Here is a 16,715-nt window from a genome sequence, read left to right on the forward strand (position 1 = left end):
GCTCACAAACATACAACTTTCCCTCTGGTCCGATTATAATGTCATCACCCAAAACCTCGACACCCCTAGCACTACCAGCTCCCGAGGAGGGTTCAGCCAATGAATCTGGTACCACAACCCTTGAGATTGGAGGCAAGAGTATTAGCTTTGATAAGCTCGGACCAATGGTAAGTTTTCTTCATACCCGCATACATCCAGGGACACAGCAACTGAGCTACGTTTTTAACCTAGGTAGTGAATTCTGACGGTGTGAGTATTTACATTTCAGACTGGCACCGGAAACCTTTTGACCTCGAGTTTTGGCCACAGACCTTATCGAGGATCGCTAACTGGCAAGAAATGACGCCAGCCGAACAGAATAATACGATCCGGGTTCTTTCGAAACGGAATCAGTGAGTCCGAAAATTCTTTTGAAAGACGGTATGTATACAATGACACATATTTCCCCAAGGTTAAGAACTTCTACGTTTGCTCAGGCGATCGGCAGCACTCCTATTGTAGATGTAGCGACGCAGCACAACGCAAACTAATCAAATGGTATATATTTGTACGATATATGTACGGTGGGGCAGAACTTGAGCTTGGTATTCGGGTCGGAATGCTTGTTGGATTAATTTACAAAAATTTCAATCTAATGGCCCAAGAAATAACATTGAAGACACCCATGAGGTTTATAATGACAAACAAAAACCACATGCTGAATAGTCCCAAAATAAAAAGTTCGTAACAAGTCCGTGAGTGTAAAGTCAATTCTAGCGTCAAGGTCCAATTGTAATTAGGCGGGGCCCGAAGTGATCAACGATAAAGTGTCCTTTGCGGGCAAGTACAAGGGAAGAAATTCTAAAGATGTCCGAGTAGCTAGTCCATCAAGTGTACTTGAAGATCAATCTATAAAGCGAGACACGTGTTCGTCAAAAGCTCACATCGAAAGCTTAAAGATTCATTGTTAATTTGGCGGCGTTTAGGAAAGTTGGATTCGGCCGTTCTGAGCGATTGTTGCCTCGGGTGGTATGTAATTTCCGACTGATTCAACTGGAGCTGCCGCACCGGGTGGTAGGGTGACTGTCATTTGCGAATCGCGCCGAGTGTGCTCAGATTGTTCCGAGGCTTCTTCATGGGTCGAAGTGCTGGGTGCGTTTGGGTCGCGGTGCTGGCTGCTCCCCTGCGGGTCGGTCCCTTCTTGGAATTGATGAGTCGTTATGCTTGGCGACTGACTCCTGTCCGCAGATATTCCTCCCGAGAGGCGTCGGTACGCCCTGATTACCGGTTCAAAATGTTCTGTGAACTGAGACCCGGTGCTGGCCCTAATATGAGTAGCCCGGCTGATGTCGCGGGGATGTAAGAGTCGAGGCTGAAGCTCTAAGCTGGCCAGTGACGGAGTTTGGGGTGCCTTAGAGGCCCAAGAGCTGGGGGGACCCGGTGCCTCTTGCGCTTGGGTTCGTGGAGGAGGACGAGTATGTAGAACTTGTGTGACGTTCGAAGGTCTGGGGCGAGGAGATCTTGCTGGCTGCATCTCAATTGGCAGAGATTCAGACGGTGAAATACGTCGTTTGCGATGAGCACGATACAATAGGTAGATACCAATTCCGAGGATCACGGCACCAGCCGTACTGCCAACACTGGCACCAATAACCATTCCTTTCCAACGTGCGCCACGGGAGTCATGTGTGGATGTGTCACGTCGGTCAAGACGCGAATTGGCGTCGTAGGGCTGTGGAAGTATATAGACTATGCTAGGTATGTGATCGTCTTTAGGGCTACATTTTAATGGGGCGTGTGAAGTTTCGTCATGTTATGTTAAGGTGAACACACTTACAGGTGTGCTGCGTTTGCCGGAGCCAAGTATAAACAAAGCGTAGCTATACTTACAGCTGATTTCACGATCCCCTTCAAATTGTAATTCGGCGTCCCTGATGAGGCACTGCATAAGGACTTGGGGATCACGCCAAGGACCGAATCGGATGGGAAAATCCCACCAGGACTGAACGTGGGCTCGGGCATTGTGCGACAAATTGGGCAAAGCGAATTGGGACTTCCAACGGGGAACATGGAAAAATTGCAGGTGACGGCCCCTGCATTCACGACGATCTCCCAGTCAGAATACCAACCAGGCGAGGAGACGGCCAACACATACGATTGTAAAGCATAGACTCGGCCCATTGTCTAAGTATAGATATCGCGTGGGGGCAGGTTGAAACTAGAGATTGTGCAATTTGGCACGTCCTGTGGCCAGACCTACTGGTAGCCTTTGGATAATCCGATCCAACACCGAACAGAGTCGAAATACAGGTCTTTGAGCGAATGGATCGAGTCGCGAATGCCTGTTTGGGAACAAAATACAGAAAAAAATTCGGAGCAACTGAAAGGACTGAATCAATACTAGATTAGTAGATAAAGTAAGAACTCTTACTAGTTGCGAGTATTTCATCTCTCTGATGGGTTCGGAGTAGTGCGTCATCGCATGAATCGAGACAAAGGGAATGTGAAAAATTAGTTCTAATGGTAAAATAGTTCGCGAAGCTCCTGAATAATGGTATGTCGGGCATCAGGTGTGTCCACTAGCATGTAACTTGATTTACCTATAGCAAAATGGGTCATTTTCGTACAGGTACCTGAGGTGTGAGACTAAGCAAGAGAAAAAATAAAACAAGTGCCAAAGGGAGTGACTTGAAGATAGTGTATTGCAAGATGTCCAAGTACAAAATCTCAGAGTCAATGAAGTAACATGTGCCGCGTGCTTGTCTTTCCCAAGATAGTCCCAACCAGAGTTACAGAACTCGAATACCATACGAGACATCTCGTGATGATCGGTAAAGGTCGTACGCCGGGCAACCCCGACATGTACAGGTTTCAATAGTCGTGGTCGCAACACTCGACAAAAAATGCCAAGCGGGGCACGCATTCCTCAGCGATTCTTGATTACATTGCATCATTGGCGTTTATCTGTCTATTTGTTTGGTCAGCGATATCGAGGGCGGTGTTCATACGCGTGGGAGAAGGCTTTTCGGACAATCGAAAGTTGGCCGTAATGGTGCTAAGCGCCCATCAGCCGCGGCAAGTCGGGGCTAGCCGCTGTCCGCTGCCGAAAATGGTGTGCCTTGGAGCGTGATCGAGGGACATCAAACTACGCCAACCATGTAGATATCCCAGCTGCCTTAGACACTCAGCTCTCCCAGCATGCACTATCAGATTCACAGAAAGATAACGTAACCTGGTGGGACACAGCGATCGAGTTGGATCAATTTTAAATCACTGAGTATCTGAGAGACTTTTGCGCGTGTAGCGAGTTGCAATGTGATGGGCCACATGCGACAGAAATGCTGCCCCAAGTCGACCACGTACCAGTGAACATGGAACTATATATTGCTGGGGTATGCGAAGGGGGTATGAAGGATGTGCGAAGGGATATGTGACACATTTGTTGTCAAATAAGATGGCCAATTTAGCATACAAATGGGTATGTAATTGATGCGATGCAAGACCCACATAGTGTTCCGGGCGTAGTGGAGTACCTTCTTTAGTTTAGATCAGTTCGTCATGCCATCCACTGTTTCGGATCGGAGTTGTGGCACATTACGCCTTGGGTAGTATTTTGACAACCTTCTCGTACAGCCAGTGCCTTTTTTCTCTCTCGTCAACCATCACTGGCAGCTGATATTGGCAGTTTCGACCAATATCCATGCAACAGTCAAAGTAATATTCAGTTTATGCCCAACGCAGGCGTTGCCGCTCGTAAGGATAGACATCACCGGCCATTACCCCCAGTCATCTCGGATCAACTCCTACCTCCGCCATGACTGAAGATGTGCCACCTCGCGGACGAGCCTCACACTCTCTTGCTGTCTACCACGTACCTGATAATACTCTTACACCACCAGAGAGCCTCATAGGTAAGATAAAAGCCAACACGTTCACAGATCTCGCTACGAACAAATTTGTGGCGCGTTTCCATATTCTTATTCTTATTCATTTCAGGCTTTTCTAAACCAGTTCAATCATCTACTCGCACGACGCGAAGCTTGAATATAGCCCAGGATCAACATAGCCCAACCACCATTCACCACCCTTGCCCACCATTGGCACCACTGCTGAGGAACCTGTTGCCAGACCTGTTACTAGGAGGGTGATGTACGATCCGTGAGTATCTATTCCTGACCTTCTGGGATCTAGCGTTCCCCATATACTCAAATCCCCATTCTTTGCCCCAGTGTTCGAGATTCCGTCACCTCTTCTTTGTCTGCGGCTTCCCCAAGCTACACGGCCCCGCCCACGGAGCAGTCTACACTGGAGGAAACAAAACCAGCACTACCATATCCTGAGATCTCAGTATTGTCTAGCGCACTCCCTGCTCCCTCCATACACGTAAGGCATCCTCCGCGCAACGAGGATGATTCGGTGAGTGGATTTTCTCAACGGTTGGCTATTGCCAATAGCAGGCCGCGGTCCCTTTCTGCCGAGCTCATCGTGCCACATCCTTTCCATTTCAAAGCTTATCCGCGCCCGAATTATCCGAGGATTCCCCCCATGCCTCTACGACACCCCCACGGCTGCTGGTATGTCAATAGCATTTATGCAGCATTGTTCTTTCCCTTCTCATCAGCCAACAGATAAGAGACCTCAGCTCCAATACCCACATTATGCCCGGCCTCGGGATACACGGCGTATTGATGGTCCGTCGGCGGTGTATAGGACACCCGCCGATACCGAGCTTGGCACGGTTCAAGGGGTGCGATTCGTCTCAATATGTTTCGGCTTGTTAACCGGCTGACAATCATTTTCAGCCACAGAAAGAATACGCAATTTCCAGGAGTTCCAAGACAACGAATGGTTCCACAAGTAACAAGCGACATTACGCAGCATTAGAAGACCAAGTCGATGATCGTTCCAGTAAATCCAGTAAATCCAGTAAACCATTCCCGAAGAATGTGAACGAGTCAGTGTATGCGGATATCAAAGGGAAGGGGAAAGGACCTGCTTCTCAATCTCCTGCGTTTCGATTGGACAACTTATTGGGCCCAGTCACGCCTGAAAGTCCAAAGGGACGGCCGGCCGGGAGTGATGCGAGTTCAGAGCGCTCTCAATCAGAAACTCGCACCATTGAACGACCTGTACCAGAAACAACGTATACGTTCAGCGGCAAGCTTCCTCCCCCACCATACACCGGTCAATCTGGCGTCTCACCATCATCAGACCCGTTCATTGGCACTATGGGAATATCAGTCTCATTGTGAGTGTGTTAACTACCTCCAGTACTTGAGTGACTAATCCTTCTTGTAGAGGTACTGACTTCAGTCGCTTTGCGGTTCCTGATGAGTTTGAGCGAAAAGTTATTTCGACATCGGGCCCAATAACCAATGATGCTTTACGGAGTACTATACCCAGCTCTTCACATTCGCTACCAAGCGTCCCGAACGCCAAACATGCACGCAAGCATACTAGCCAGCAACGTAGAAAAGCACGTGGACTCTTCCCTCAAGACAATGTACCGTTGGCGTATGTCTTATCTACCAAGTTTTACTGCCCGTATTCACTATTGTACTAGCATCTCAACTACTACAACCAAACAGTCTCGATACCGGCCATCTGGTGACCGACAGCCCGTCGCATGCGGGTACAAGGATCCCATTACTGGGGTACAGTGTGATGAACCATTCAATCGATCAGTGGAGCTGCGGCGACATGTTAGGGCTGTTCATGTTCCTGCGGAGGCTTTGGCTGTGACGATGGGACAGCTCAGCCGGTCTCAAGCAACCTTGCTCCCGGTGGACTGGAAACCGGGCGACGGCGACGTGTTACGACCGAAATGTGTATGCGGCAAGGAGTTCTCTCGTCTAGACGCATTACGGAGGCACTGGACGGGTGTCAATGCTGAAGTTAAGGATGGGAAATGCATATCATGCCCATCAAGCATCAGCAAAAAGAAGTAAGTTGCCGTGTTCATTTATTTGACTTGACTTAATGTGATTATGTATCAGGGACCATACCGCATTTGAGCAGCAAGGGATCGAAAGTGCTTATGGGGCTCCTGCATATTCATAACTCACCGCGCCCTGGACTGTTTCAATCACTTGCCATACCTATTCCCCTCTTTCTAACTCTTGAATCTTGACTCTTGCTTTATCGCGTTTTTGTTGGTCGAACTCTGTATCCTCATGTTGCTTTATTTGTTTGGTTGTCCTTGTGGCCTCGTGTGTTTACGTGATTTAGATACCCTTATGATGATGATTGGAGCCTTTGCAACTTGAATTCGTTAATTTCTATGCGATAGAATTTTGTTTTACGCTGAGCGCATAATACTTGCCGGTCTAGCTGTGGCTAGGCTTTGACCAGAACCCATCAATACGGGGTTGGTTATCATCGCCCAACTCTCAAAGCCGGGCGGGAGGGGCTATATTTATGACTAATTGGACGTTTAATAGACATGTGCAATTCGCTACTATAATGGGAAACGTGAGTGCTTCCTGTGCGACATGGCAAGAGCCCTCCCACGCATGACATGCCAAGATCTCTGGGTATCGTGATTGGGTGAGTTTTGTGATAGAAGCCAAGTCTCACCTCCCAACTTTAGCATATACCAGGACGCCGCCCGGTTTCATGGTGACCCGGGCAGAAGTCTTTTGGTTCGGGTAGTAATAGTATTTATCGGAGAGATCCAGTAGCTTAAAACGTTAATCTATGAAACGCCGGCAGTTATGCTAGCCGAAGAGAGACTGAGTAGCACCAAAATAGCTGAGCTGGGCATTGGAGCCTGTAGCCCGAGTGGCGCGTACAAATACACGCACACACCAATTTTTGATTTGCATTTTGGGCCTTCTCCATCTTTCTTTACCACGACGTCCACTGGACACCCCACAATCCGTCGTATCGATTTTTCATAGAAAAAAAAAACTAGACTCGTACTATTACACGTATGACTATCAACCAAAATGGCTCTGTAAACGGCTCCTTGGAGAGCCAGTTTGGTGCGCCACGAGTCCTTGTCATGCAGTGCATTCATGACTAAATTTTCTCCCCCATCCAGCCTCGATGGGACTGGAGCGAGCAGCTTACGTTCCTCCCCACTTACGTGCTCGCGCAGCCAACGATTCAACTCCGTATGTATTCTGTTCCAACGCGTGTTCGACGCGTGCTGACGTTTTGACTAGGAGCAACGGCTGGTCCGATTCTGGTAGTGCGAACTCTCGGCCCCGCTCTGACAACTTTGGAGGCCATCGTTCAAGCGGTGGAAGCTCCTGGGCTCCTCGCGGTGGTTCTGCCAGCGGAGGGCGTTCAGCAAACTCTACTTGGGGATCCAATCCCTCACACGGTAGTGGTGGCGGTGGTGGCGGCGGACGTCGTAACGATGGCTATGGCTATTGGAAAGACGGCAAGCATGTCATCGCTTCTCGTAACCCCACTATGGAACGTGAACTTTACGGCGACGCCGACGACCCATTGAAGCAACACACCGGTATTAACTTTGACAAATACGAAGACATTCCTGTCGAAGCGACTGGAGCCGGCGTGCCTGAACCAGTCAATCAATTTACCAACCCACCTCTCGACCCTGTGCTCTTGGAGAACATTCAGTACGCTCGTTATACTACGCCAACCCCGGTTCAGAAGTACTCTGTTCCTATCGTCGCCGCTGGCCGCGACCTGATGGCTTGCGCACAAACCGGCTCCGGCAAGACCGCCGGGTTTTTGTTCCCTATTCTCTCTGCATCGTTCGCGGCTGGCCCACGCCCGCCCCCAGCCGACCCCAACCCCGGCTATGGTCGACGTCGCGCGTATCCGACCGCTTTAATTCTCGCTCCAACCCGTGAGCTTGTTAGTCAAATCCATGACGAGGCCCGCAAGTTTGCCTATCGCTCTTGGGTACGCCCTGCCGTGGTCTACGGTGGTGCCGATATCAATCAACAACTCCGTCAAATTGAACGTGGATGCGATCTTCTCAGTGCTACCCCCGGCCGTCTCGTCGATCTAATCGAACGTGGTCGGATCAGTCTTGCAAACGTTCAGTACCTCGTCCTTGATGAGGCTGATCGGATGCTGGACATGGGCTTCGAGCCCCAGATCCGACGCATCGTCCAAGGGGAAGATATGCCAGGCGTGATGGACCGTCAAACGCTCATGTTCAGCGCTACTTTCCCGCGAGACATTCAACTGCTTGCAAAAGACTTCCTCAAGGAGTATATCTTCCTGTCTGTCGGGCGTGTTGGTTCTACCTCCGAAAATATCACTCAAAAGATCGAGTATGTTGAGGATCAAGATAAGCGTTCTGTTTTACTCGATATCCTTCATTCGGAACCGCAGGGTGGTTTGACGCTTGTGTTTGTGGAAACTAAGCGCATGGCCGATATGCTATCGGAGTATCTCATGAACAAGTAAGTCCGGCTCATACCGCAGTATTATTTATGCTAACTTACACCATAGCCGTTTTCCCGCTACATCAATTCATGGCGATCGTACGCAACGCGAGCGTGAGTTGGCGCTAAGCACCTTCCGTTCTGGGCGCACTCCGATCATGGTTGCAACGGCTGTTGCTGCCCGTGGGCTTGATATCCCCAACGTCACACACGTTGTCAACTACGACCTTCCCTCCGATATTGACGACTATGTCCATCGTATTGGTCGTACTGGACGCGCGGGTAATGTAGGAACATCCACTGCATTCTTCAACCGTGGTAACAAGAACATTGTTCGCGAGTTGATTGGATTGCTACGGGAAGCCAACCAAGAAGTACCTGGCTGGCTTGACAGTATTGCAGCAGAGTCAGCCTTCGGCGGTGGCGGACGTGGCGGACGAGGTGGTGGACGCGGTGGACGCGGCGGCGGAAACCGAGATTACCGTACTTCTGGTGGCGGTGGAGGGGGAGGAGGAGGATTCGGTGGAGGAATGAGATCGGGTGGTGGTCGCGGCGGTTACTCCAACGGGCCCAGCTACTCTGGTGGAGGTGGCTACGGGGGTGGAGGTGGAGGCTGGTCCAACGGGAACTCTGGCGGAGGTGGAGGTTGGTGGTAAACCACTACCTCAACCGACCGAACAACACACAACCTATGCAATCCCTTCTATGCCTTCCTTTTTAACGACGTGCATTTGCGCTGATCTCCCTTGCTTTGGGTAAACGACTACGACATCAACGACATGACGCTCGCATAACGCGTCCAACTGGCGCATTTAATTATGAAATATTTTTGGTGATACCGTGTGGTTTTTTTTGTGCGCCATCATCTATTATTATTCGTCTTTGCCTATCGATTTTTCGCTTCCTAGACGAAAGGGCGCATCCTTTCTACGTTTCCATTTCATTCATTTGCATCGTAGAAATCTATTATCATCACACATTGTCACTATTTCACCACAACTGCATTGTACTTCGTTTCGTTATATCGCTTTACGTTGCATTTGTTGTGGTTATATCTCAGGACCTTTTGTTAGCGAGTTTTGTGTCTAATTGTTTTCTAATTCTGATACCAAAGCATCCAAGATTGTGTAGAATGTTAGATTAGCGCATGTACTAGCAATTCATTATTTACGGCTTGACACTCGGAGTGACCTGACTTGACGACAAAATAACTTGTATTCACGAACTTTGACGTAGCTAAACGATACAGGAAATTATATGTGTACATATTGGGACGGCAGTTGAAATATGATTTATATCACGAGATAAACATCTTCTTTGTTTGTTGGAATGAAAATACGTCCCCTGTCTTGGGACATGTCACCTGGCCATTATTCCTGGCTGCTTGCTCCTCGAGGGCCTTCATAACGATATCAATGATAATTAGGATAATTAGGATTCGGTGAACACTTACCTTTTGAGAATAAACTTGGCCGTTGGGAAGGCACAGGGGTGGATTATCGCCATCCATGATTTTGCCCGTAATACGACAGACTATCACCGAATTAATGTGGTGGCTCCAGGGGACCTCCTTCGCCAGTACCCCTAAACCATCTGTATCGCATACTGGACAGTCGACATTGCGTTGAGCAGGGTCATAACACGCGGGAAGTTTAAGAGATGTAAGACCCGCTGACAGGCCCAGTGCCAAAAGGGAAGTAGTAGGGATATTATACAAGGCGTAAACGGCGTGCCGGAAGGTGCGAATTAAATAAGACCACCTCTGAGGATCATACAGCTCCTATCAAATCCAATTAGTCAACCTGTATCAGCCAATAGGATTTTTTCGGAGGCACACTTTGTAGGTAAGCATCCCCATCGAAGGAGGACAAACAAGAAGTGCAGCGGCTTGTTTGCACTGCTGTGGGTGAGTGTCATACCATGAAATAAGGTGTTTCTTCAAGTACGCCATGGCCTCAGCCGTCTTCCCCTGTTGGACGATTTCGATATACTCCTGTAGTCGAAGCTCGAATTCGAGGGAATTCTAAATAGGAGTGGGATAAGTCCATGAGTCGTGTTGGGACGTAATCCCTTACTCGCCTTCATCTTCTTTAGCGCTGCTTTATTTTCGCTACACCAAGCCAAAGCAACGGCACATTTCTGCTCCCGAAGAGCGTCCTCTACTTTCCGTATCTCTGCGAATAGCTCCGTGTCTACCAATAACTGGACCCAATTACCTAATCAAAACGGATACACCCTAACACATACCCACCACTTACCTCCAGGCCTTTCTCCCGGGCGAGGGTCAGTGCAGTTTCATCGCGTGAATTCCTGAGCGCCCAATCGACGACCCATCTGTCAGTACGAGTGTCTGTCCACCGAATATAATCAGGTTGATCCGTCGTTCCGGCGTTTTCTAATAACAGTAGGTGTTCTAAACGTTGCTTAAACGCTGTTTGGCTGGGAGTAACATGATTTGTTTGAATGTCTAGCAACTAGCCGAAATGTTTGTGTCACGATCAAAAATTAGAGTATCCATGCATATTGCACGTGGTAGGCTGAGTGAAGGTACATACCCTCTTTTTGAGGCCCTCCACCCGAGCTATAACACCATCCAAAACTTTTGCTGTCTCAATTGGGTCCCGATCACCAAGTCTAGGCTTCGCGAGCTCGGCCGATGCGGACTGAATGGCCCCAAACTCACGCTCAATGTGTTTTTGTGAGTTTCGAAAATGCTTGCGTAGGGTCTCATGGGGTACCTACACACCGGAGAATAAGTGAATTGGAGTATAGGTAACTTATCGTGTCAAATTGCTTACTCTGAGAAGAGGTTGCTCAAATAGAATGGTTCCTTCGATATTTACTTTATTGTTCATGGTGGTTGTCGCTCCTATGGTCCCGCGAGGACCTTGAGAACCAGACATGTCAGCCTCACGTGAGAGGCACACTTTGACGAGCCGCCGGCTGAAGGATCATGCACCGATGAATAAGGTTCCTTTAGAGTTTGTAATGTACTATTGTTCACACAGTATGATTGACGGACTGGTCCAGCCAGAATATGAACAATTTTTTTTTAAAAAAAAACGCGATGGATAATGTGGTAAAGTTCAAATAGATGTAATCAAGACAAGTAGAGCAATTGAAGATCAACTCACTCTCCCTCCAGGAAGACAGCTCGAGCGACTGTCTACGAAACTTATGACGTCATCCTCGTACAATTAAAAAGTCTAATACAACTATGGCGGATAGCCTCCACCCGACATCCCGGATGGACCAGCCATAGGCGGCAGTGTATCATCACTACCTTGTTCTCGATCCTCCTCGCTTTCTTCCGTTACTTCTCGGGATTTCCCTTTTGGACGAGCACGGCGTGGTGAGCCTCCGGGTGATAGCTTTTCCTCTTCTTTGGCACGCTTTTTCATCTAGGATACATGCACGATGAGTGATGTGGCACCCAAAGGTTTAGGATGATTTTTGTGCTCACCAACTTCGCATATACCAAACCGCAAGCATTACACAATGTTCGTGGGCCTATAGAAACAACTCAGTCTTTGCAAAACATTTAACTCTGATTTTGCCTTACCAAGCGGACCGCGTCTCCACTCCGGAGTTGATGTCGCATGACAACTCGCACATTGTGTGGCGCCTTTACGCTCGCGCTTCTACGGTCCCCTCGCGTCAGTGGCTTCTTCGTGCGCAAAAACAATTGAAACACAGATCCGGAGTGAGACGTACCTTCTTTTTCATTGGATTGCCCTCGGTCTTTCCATCTTCGTAGTACCGCACGAATACTGTCTCGGATGAGCCCTCCGGTCCCACTGCTCCCGATGCAATCGATTGAGCGCTGAAATCACTCGTATAAGGGTATTGTTCGGCTCTTGTTGGGTCCAAGTATCTAAGCCCCTCCACTGCTCGATGAAGCATATCTTCGACGACTGGTGGTTCAAATGAGTGCCCAGGTGAATCAGCCGAGGGTGAGGGTGATGCCTGTGATACAGTTGTGATGATATGTCGATAGCTGCTCGCAATCTGGAGAAGTATTAGTCCTCTATTATTAGCTCTGCATCCAACCGGACTCACCGAGCCATAGTCAACCTCTTCACGTGTATGAGGGTCGTCAATTGTCTGGTCTGGAGGAGGAGCTATAGAAAGCGGGGACGAAGCAGGCTGACTAGCCTCGGAATACGGAAGCCCCATGTGTGTTTGTGGGAATGGCATATATTGGCGACCATATGACCCTTCTGTTACCGTCGGTACTGTTGGGGACGGTGCTGGCTGTGCATAATAGAAAGGGTCGCTCCGATGAGAGCCCAGGGCAGGCTGGCTTGGAATTCCATAGTTACCGACATAAGGGGATGTTGGATGGGGGCCTTCGGCTAATTGAGAAGTGGACGGGCCCGGAATGGGAGAGTATGGTTGATATTGATAAGGGATTTGAGCCATGTCCCGTCGCGCAGTAGGTTGGTTAAAGGGAGCGTAATATGTGGATTGAGGTGGATACGACAATGGTTGTAGATGGTGTTGGGATGAGCTTGGATTGGTGGTAGATGTCTGATATGTATCTGAGTATTCCTCTTCATGAGGATGGGCAGAGCCTCAAGTATTTACGAGCGTCAGCTTTCAGCGCAACACATGACCAAGAGACTTGATCTAGTGTACTAACCTGATAGTTCGTTCGAAGTTGGTGCCATCGAGATGCCCTTGTAGGGGATAGATGGATGTCATGATTCAGAGTCGGACTAATATGGACGAAAAATGGACCAATAAACATCATCGCATGGAGGCACGGGAGTGAAACACAGAGGTCTGGCGCATGTCAGTGTGTTTTTGATCGATGTTTTCATCATATAATAATGACGCTGGGTGATATATTGGTGTAACAGCGTGCGTATTCAAGAAAGTGGCGTTTGCGAGAGAAATAAGCTATAGGTGCGTGTTGAACTTACCCTGCTCCCCATGTTTACACCTGCTCGGTCTCTGATTGACGTCAAAAGAAAATGAGAGTCTAAGCTCACCGCGGGTTGTACGGGCAGCATGGGAAATCGAAACATTGGCTGTTGGGAATGACTGAAAAGCTGGACAATCCATCTAAAGGACAGAAAGCCAGTCGAACCCTACCAGGGGCCCGAGGATTGGGCCAGTACCTATGCGGTAAACATCCCATGCAATGATCATAAAACCAGATCCCTTCAGAACCTGTCAAGGCAAGCGTGGTGTGGTAGACTGTCTAATTCATCTCATGCCATGCCACCAAAGTAAAAAGCTCTGGTATCTAGAGCCCAAGGGTCTGGAACAGCCCTGAAAAAACCACGAGGGCTGTGGAACAGATGCAAACGCCCATAAGCAACAAATCAGGGGGATAATCTTCCGTGAAAACCAAGCCGCCTGACCACTTCGTTAGGCCATATACTTTAACCCAAGGCCCGACATATTGACAGAACACAAATACTATACGTTATTTGTTAATTCAGCAACTTACCGACAAACTCATGTATCATACCAATCATCGAGTGTGCTCATTACCCAAGTATGACTTCGAGTTCCAGGGCCGAACTAAAATTACGAGTTGAATCCCTCATTGGGGTGAAGGCTGCTCATGTACGTACATGTAGCGATTCCAATAACGACAATCTGCCGTGCCCGGCGCGCCCGAAAAACGACATATCTGAATGTGTATATGCACTTAATCCCGATCACGATTGCATCATGTCAAGTATGCAAATGCTGCTGGGTGTCCTTCGCCGGCAGGCAAGCACCGGTAGTCACCTCGGAGCCTAGCTAATCGTTCCGCCTTGTTGATCGTTCTCGGAACCTCACTAAGAGAAACTGCAGCCGATCGTTAGCCAGTAGGTTGACTATGATCGTTCAGGGCTTTAGCTGCCAACGTTTGTGTCAGCCCTGGATGGCTCGGCCAAAGTTGCCAGCAATGGTCTCACGAACGACATTGTGTTCAAGAATTGGCTCCATTTTTGAAAGCTAATTCATGGATAACGGATACAAACAAGATTGCCCTTATTTAGGCAATGTATCATTTCAAAGCGTATTGATTACCTTGATTGCTCAATACTGTCAAATTCATAATCAATGCAATCGAAACATGTTTGCGTCCTGATAGGTTTCGGAGAATGGTGGTGCCTTGTCCTGTTGAAATATGCGCCATGATTGGTAATATGACTGGTGCTACATGCGGCAGTGTCTAATATAAAATCGGGGATAAATGGAATGGATGAGAAAACAAATAAAAGCGATCAGGCGTGCGGGAAAAAGGGGTTGACTAGCCCCCAGGATGCGGACCTCGATCATTCTGAACACTGGCCGTGGCGATTTCTCGAGGAAGAGACACACCGGGAGCGAGACCATCGTAGTCGCCAAATGATTCATCGTCATCTTCGCTTTCACCTTCGTTTTGGTCATCAAACGTATCTTGGTTCTTAGATCCAGTACCCCCACTTGCGGCAGCAGCAGCCCGTTCTCGAGCGTTACGTCGACGTATTAGCACCTTCCGCCTACTCCTTGTTGCGCGTTGCATTGCTACTTCATCACCATAAAATAAACTATACTCGCAAAGAGGACAAATCCACTCGGTTTCTGGGTGAATCAGGATAGATCCTAAGCTCTCCGCGGTTGACGGGCGCCCTTTTCGGTGGGGGGGAAGAGCCGCTGAGAGAAATTTCAGCGGTAGAGGGGCTAGCGAGCTGCTGCCCTGAGACCGACCGTGACCCGACGATACTGAGTGGCCTCCTGAGTGTGATACACGCGAAGGAATATAGTTACGTAGATGGTGTGGGTTGGATGCGTTTGCCAGAGTAGACCGTTTCTTCTTTTTTGATTTGATTGACTTCTTGAAAGGCTTATCGTAAACAGATTCATAGTCAATCTTCTTTCGCTCCGTGTCCAAGTTGTTCTGAGGCTTCGATGTAGTTCTGAGAGTCGCCTCTGCGGCGATAGCTACTTGACGAGCCAATTCAGACTGGAGGCGTAGTTTTAAACTCGATGCCGTCTTCTTGGCTGTAGAGTATCTCTCGCTGACTGCAAGAAAATCAAACACGACTCACAAGTGTGGAGTGATGCTACATACTAGGACTCGGGACGGAGAATGTGAATTTACTGGAAAAGCAAGGTTCTCTCCAGAGAGATGGTTGTGCACGACTAAGTGGGCGGCGTCGAAGTTTGGGTCCATAGGACCATGCACGGAGGGGAGGTCGAATAGGGGGGCGGGCAAACGGTACAGAAAGAACAAATTCTAAAGCCAAAGGGTCAATGTTGTCACGTATGGCAAAGCCTACGATCTTGCGACGTGCTTCCATCAGTTCCTTGAGGCGCAGAGTAGCTATTGTCACAAGGGAAACCGGTTTTCGACGCACGACAATTCGCCGATGATTGGACTCTTGTATGCTATGAAGCCCCTTGTTATTGACGATGTTCGCTGATAGAACTGTTTGAGAGTCTTGAGAAGAATCTTCATCAATCAAGTCGACGCCGTCTTGGGTAAAATTGGATTCCCGAACAAATGTGGTGGCGACGGTCGGAACCTTTCTCTTTTTGGTATTATTAGGTTGTTGAAGATGATCAGTGTAATCGCCTTCTCCATCAGCATAATCCGTGACTCGCGACCGGGCCGGAAACGATAACTGCTTGTTTGGATTACGGGAGCGAGTTGGGATGACGGTGAACTCTTGTTTCAGCCCATCTGTTCTCCCTTTACTTATAGGGTGGTAATAGGCGGGTATCGCGAGGAGTGGGTTTGTTGTGGCAATACCGCCCCCCGCATCCGACTTTTTCAACACAGTTACTTGGCGTTTTGGAAGGGGCTTGACTTTGCGACCCAAAGAAATATCTGAGACCGAAAGCGACGATGCTGAGAATACCGACATCGTCGCCGCCGGGATTAGACTATTTTCGCCTGCTTACTATGTATTTAGTCAGTGATAGTTTAAAGTGATGAAGTGGTCATCGCTTACGATCAAGCGTTGCTTGGAAGGTTCACCCTGTATTCTGGTTATGGATGGTAATGTGTCTTTGGATCGACGTGAAGAGGTATAGTCGGAGAGCCATCATGTCAGATCAAGCGCTATTTCCGCGGACTGGTCAGCTGCTGGTTGGTAATTGCCGGTTCTTGGGCCACGAACTCAGCTGAGTAAATATGCATACAACTATGGCTTAATAAATCTTTCCGGGGCTGGTGCTTTCCACTTTTAATTTGTGCTTATTGTATGCGGTACATAGTAATCTATCAGACTTTGACTTAGCATACACGGAGTTGGGAACTATCTCATGGAGGTGTTCCAGCATTTTCTCGATCGGCTGCGTCAGCTGCATGACTAAGGCGGTGGGCCATGCAACACTGCTTTCACAACCTCTTTAAACTTACCCTATCTCCCCTTGGAT

At 48.7% G+C, this 16,715-nt stretch overlaps 6 protein-coding genes across 6 annotated transcripts; 3 read left to right on the top strand and 3 right to left on the bottom strand.

Moving 5' to 3' along the window:
- Positions 1-38: 38 nt before the first annotated feature.
- Positions 39-530, top strand: RhiXN_04953 (Fungal specific transcription factor domain; the record flags this gene model as incomplete). The annotated part of the gene is made up of 4 exons (XM_043324769.1): positions 39-167; positions 232-249; positions 310-392; positions 452-530. The coding sequence occupies 4 exons, from the start codon at positions 39-41 to the stop codon at positions 528-530; spliced, it is 309 nt and encodes a 102-aa protein (XP_043177188.1).
- Positions 531-961: 431 nt separating this feature from the next.
- On the bottom strand, positions 962-2,160 carry RhiXN_04954 (uncharacterized protein; the record flags this gene model as incomplete). The annotated part of the gene is made up of 2 exons (XM_043324770.1): positions 962-1,711; positions 1,870-2,160. The coding sequence occupies 2 exons, from the start codon at positions 2,158-2,160 to the stop codon at positions 962-964; spliced, it is 1,041 nt and encodes a 346-aa protein (XP_043177189.1).
- Positions 2,161-3,793: 1,633 nt separating this feature from the next.
- On the top strand, positions 3,794-6,039 carry RhiXN_04955 (C2H2 zinc finger; the record flags this gene model as incomplete). Its single annotated transcript, XM_043324771.1, has 9 exons — positions 3,794-3,937; positions 4,046-4,137; positions 4,209-4,395; positions 4,490-4,553; positions 4,608-4,726; positions 4,782-5,227; positions 5,278-5,493; positions 5,543-5,923; positions 5,976-6,039. The coding sequence occupies 9 exons, from the start codon at positions 3,794-3,796 to the stop codon at positions 6,037-6,039; spliced, it is 1,713 nt and encodes a 570-aa protein (XP_043177190.1).
- An 871-nt stretch (positions 6,040-6,910) lies between these two features.
- Positions 6,911-9,004, top strand: RhiXN_04956 (DEAD/DEAH box helicase; the record flags this gene model as incomplete). Its single annotated transcript, XM_043324772.1, has 4 exons — positions 6,911-6,962; positions 7,022-7,094; positions 7,146-8,366; positions 8,416-9,004. 4 exons carry the CDS (start codon positions 6,911-6,913, stop codon positions 9,002-9,004), a joined length of 1,935 nt encoding a protein of 644 aa, XP_043177191.1.
- Positions 9,005-9,645: 641 nt separating this feature from the next.
- Positions 9,646-11,251, bottom strand: RhiXN_04957 (macrophage erythroblast attacher; the record flags this gene model as incomplete). Its single annotated transcript, XM_043324773.1, has 6 exons — positions 9,646-9,747; positions 9,802-10,128; positions 10,186-10,371; positions 10,607-10,822; positions 10,904-11,086; positions 11,147-11,251. 6 exons carry the CDS (start codon positions 11,249-11,251, stop codon positions 9,646-9,648), a joined length of 1,119 nt encoding a protein of 372 aa, XP_043177192.1.
- Positions 11,252-11,563: 312 nt separating this feature from the next.
- On the bottom strand, positions 11,564-16,201 carry RhiXN_04958 (GATA type zinc finger; the record flags this gene model as incomplete). Its single annotated transcript, XM_043324774.1, has 7 exons — positions 11,564-11,749; positions 11,812-11,858; positions 11,911-11,989; positions 12,063-12,356; positions 12,408-12,922; positions 14,622-15,356; positions 15,406-16,201. 7 exons carry the CDS (start codon positions 16,199-16,201, stop codon positions 11,564-11,566), a joined length of 2,652 nt encoding a protein of 883 aa, XP_043177193.1.
- Between the last annotated feature and the right edge of the window lie 514 nt (positions 16,202-16,715).

Source organism: Rhizoctonia solani, chromosome 2 (genome assembly GCF_016906535.1).
Source record: "Rhizoctonia solani chromosome 2, complete sequence".
NCBI lineage: Eukaryota > Fungi > Basidiomycota > Agaricomycetes > Cantharellales > Ceratobasidiaceae > Rhizoctonia > Rhizoctonia solani.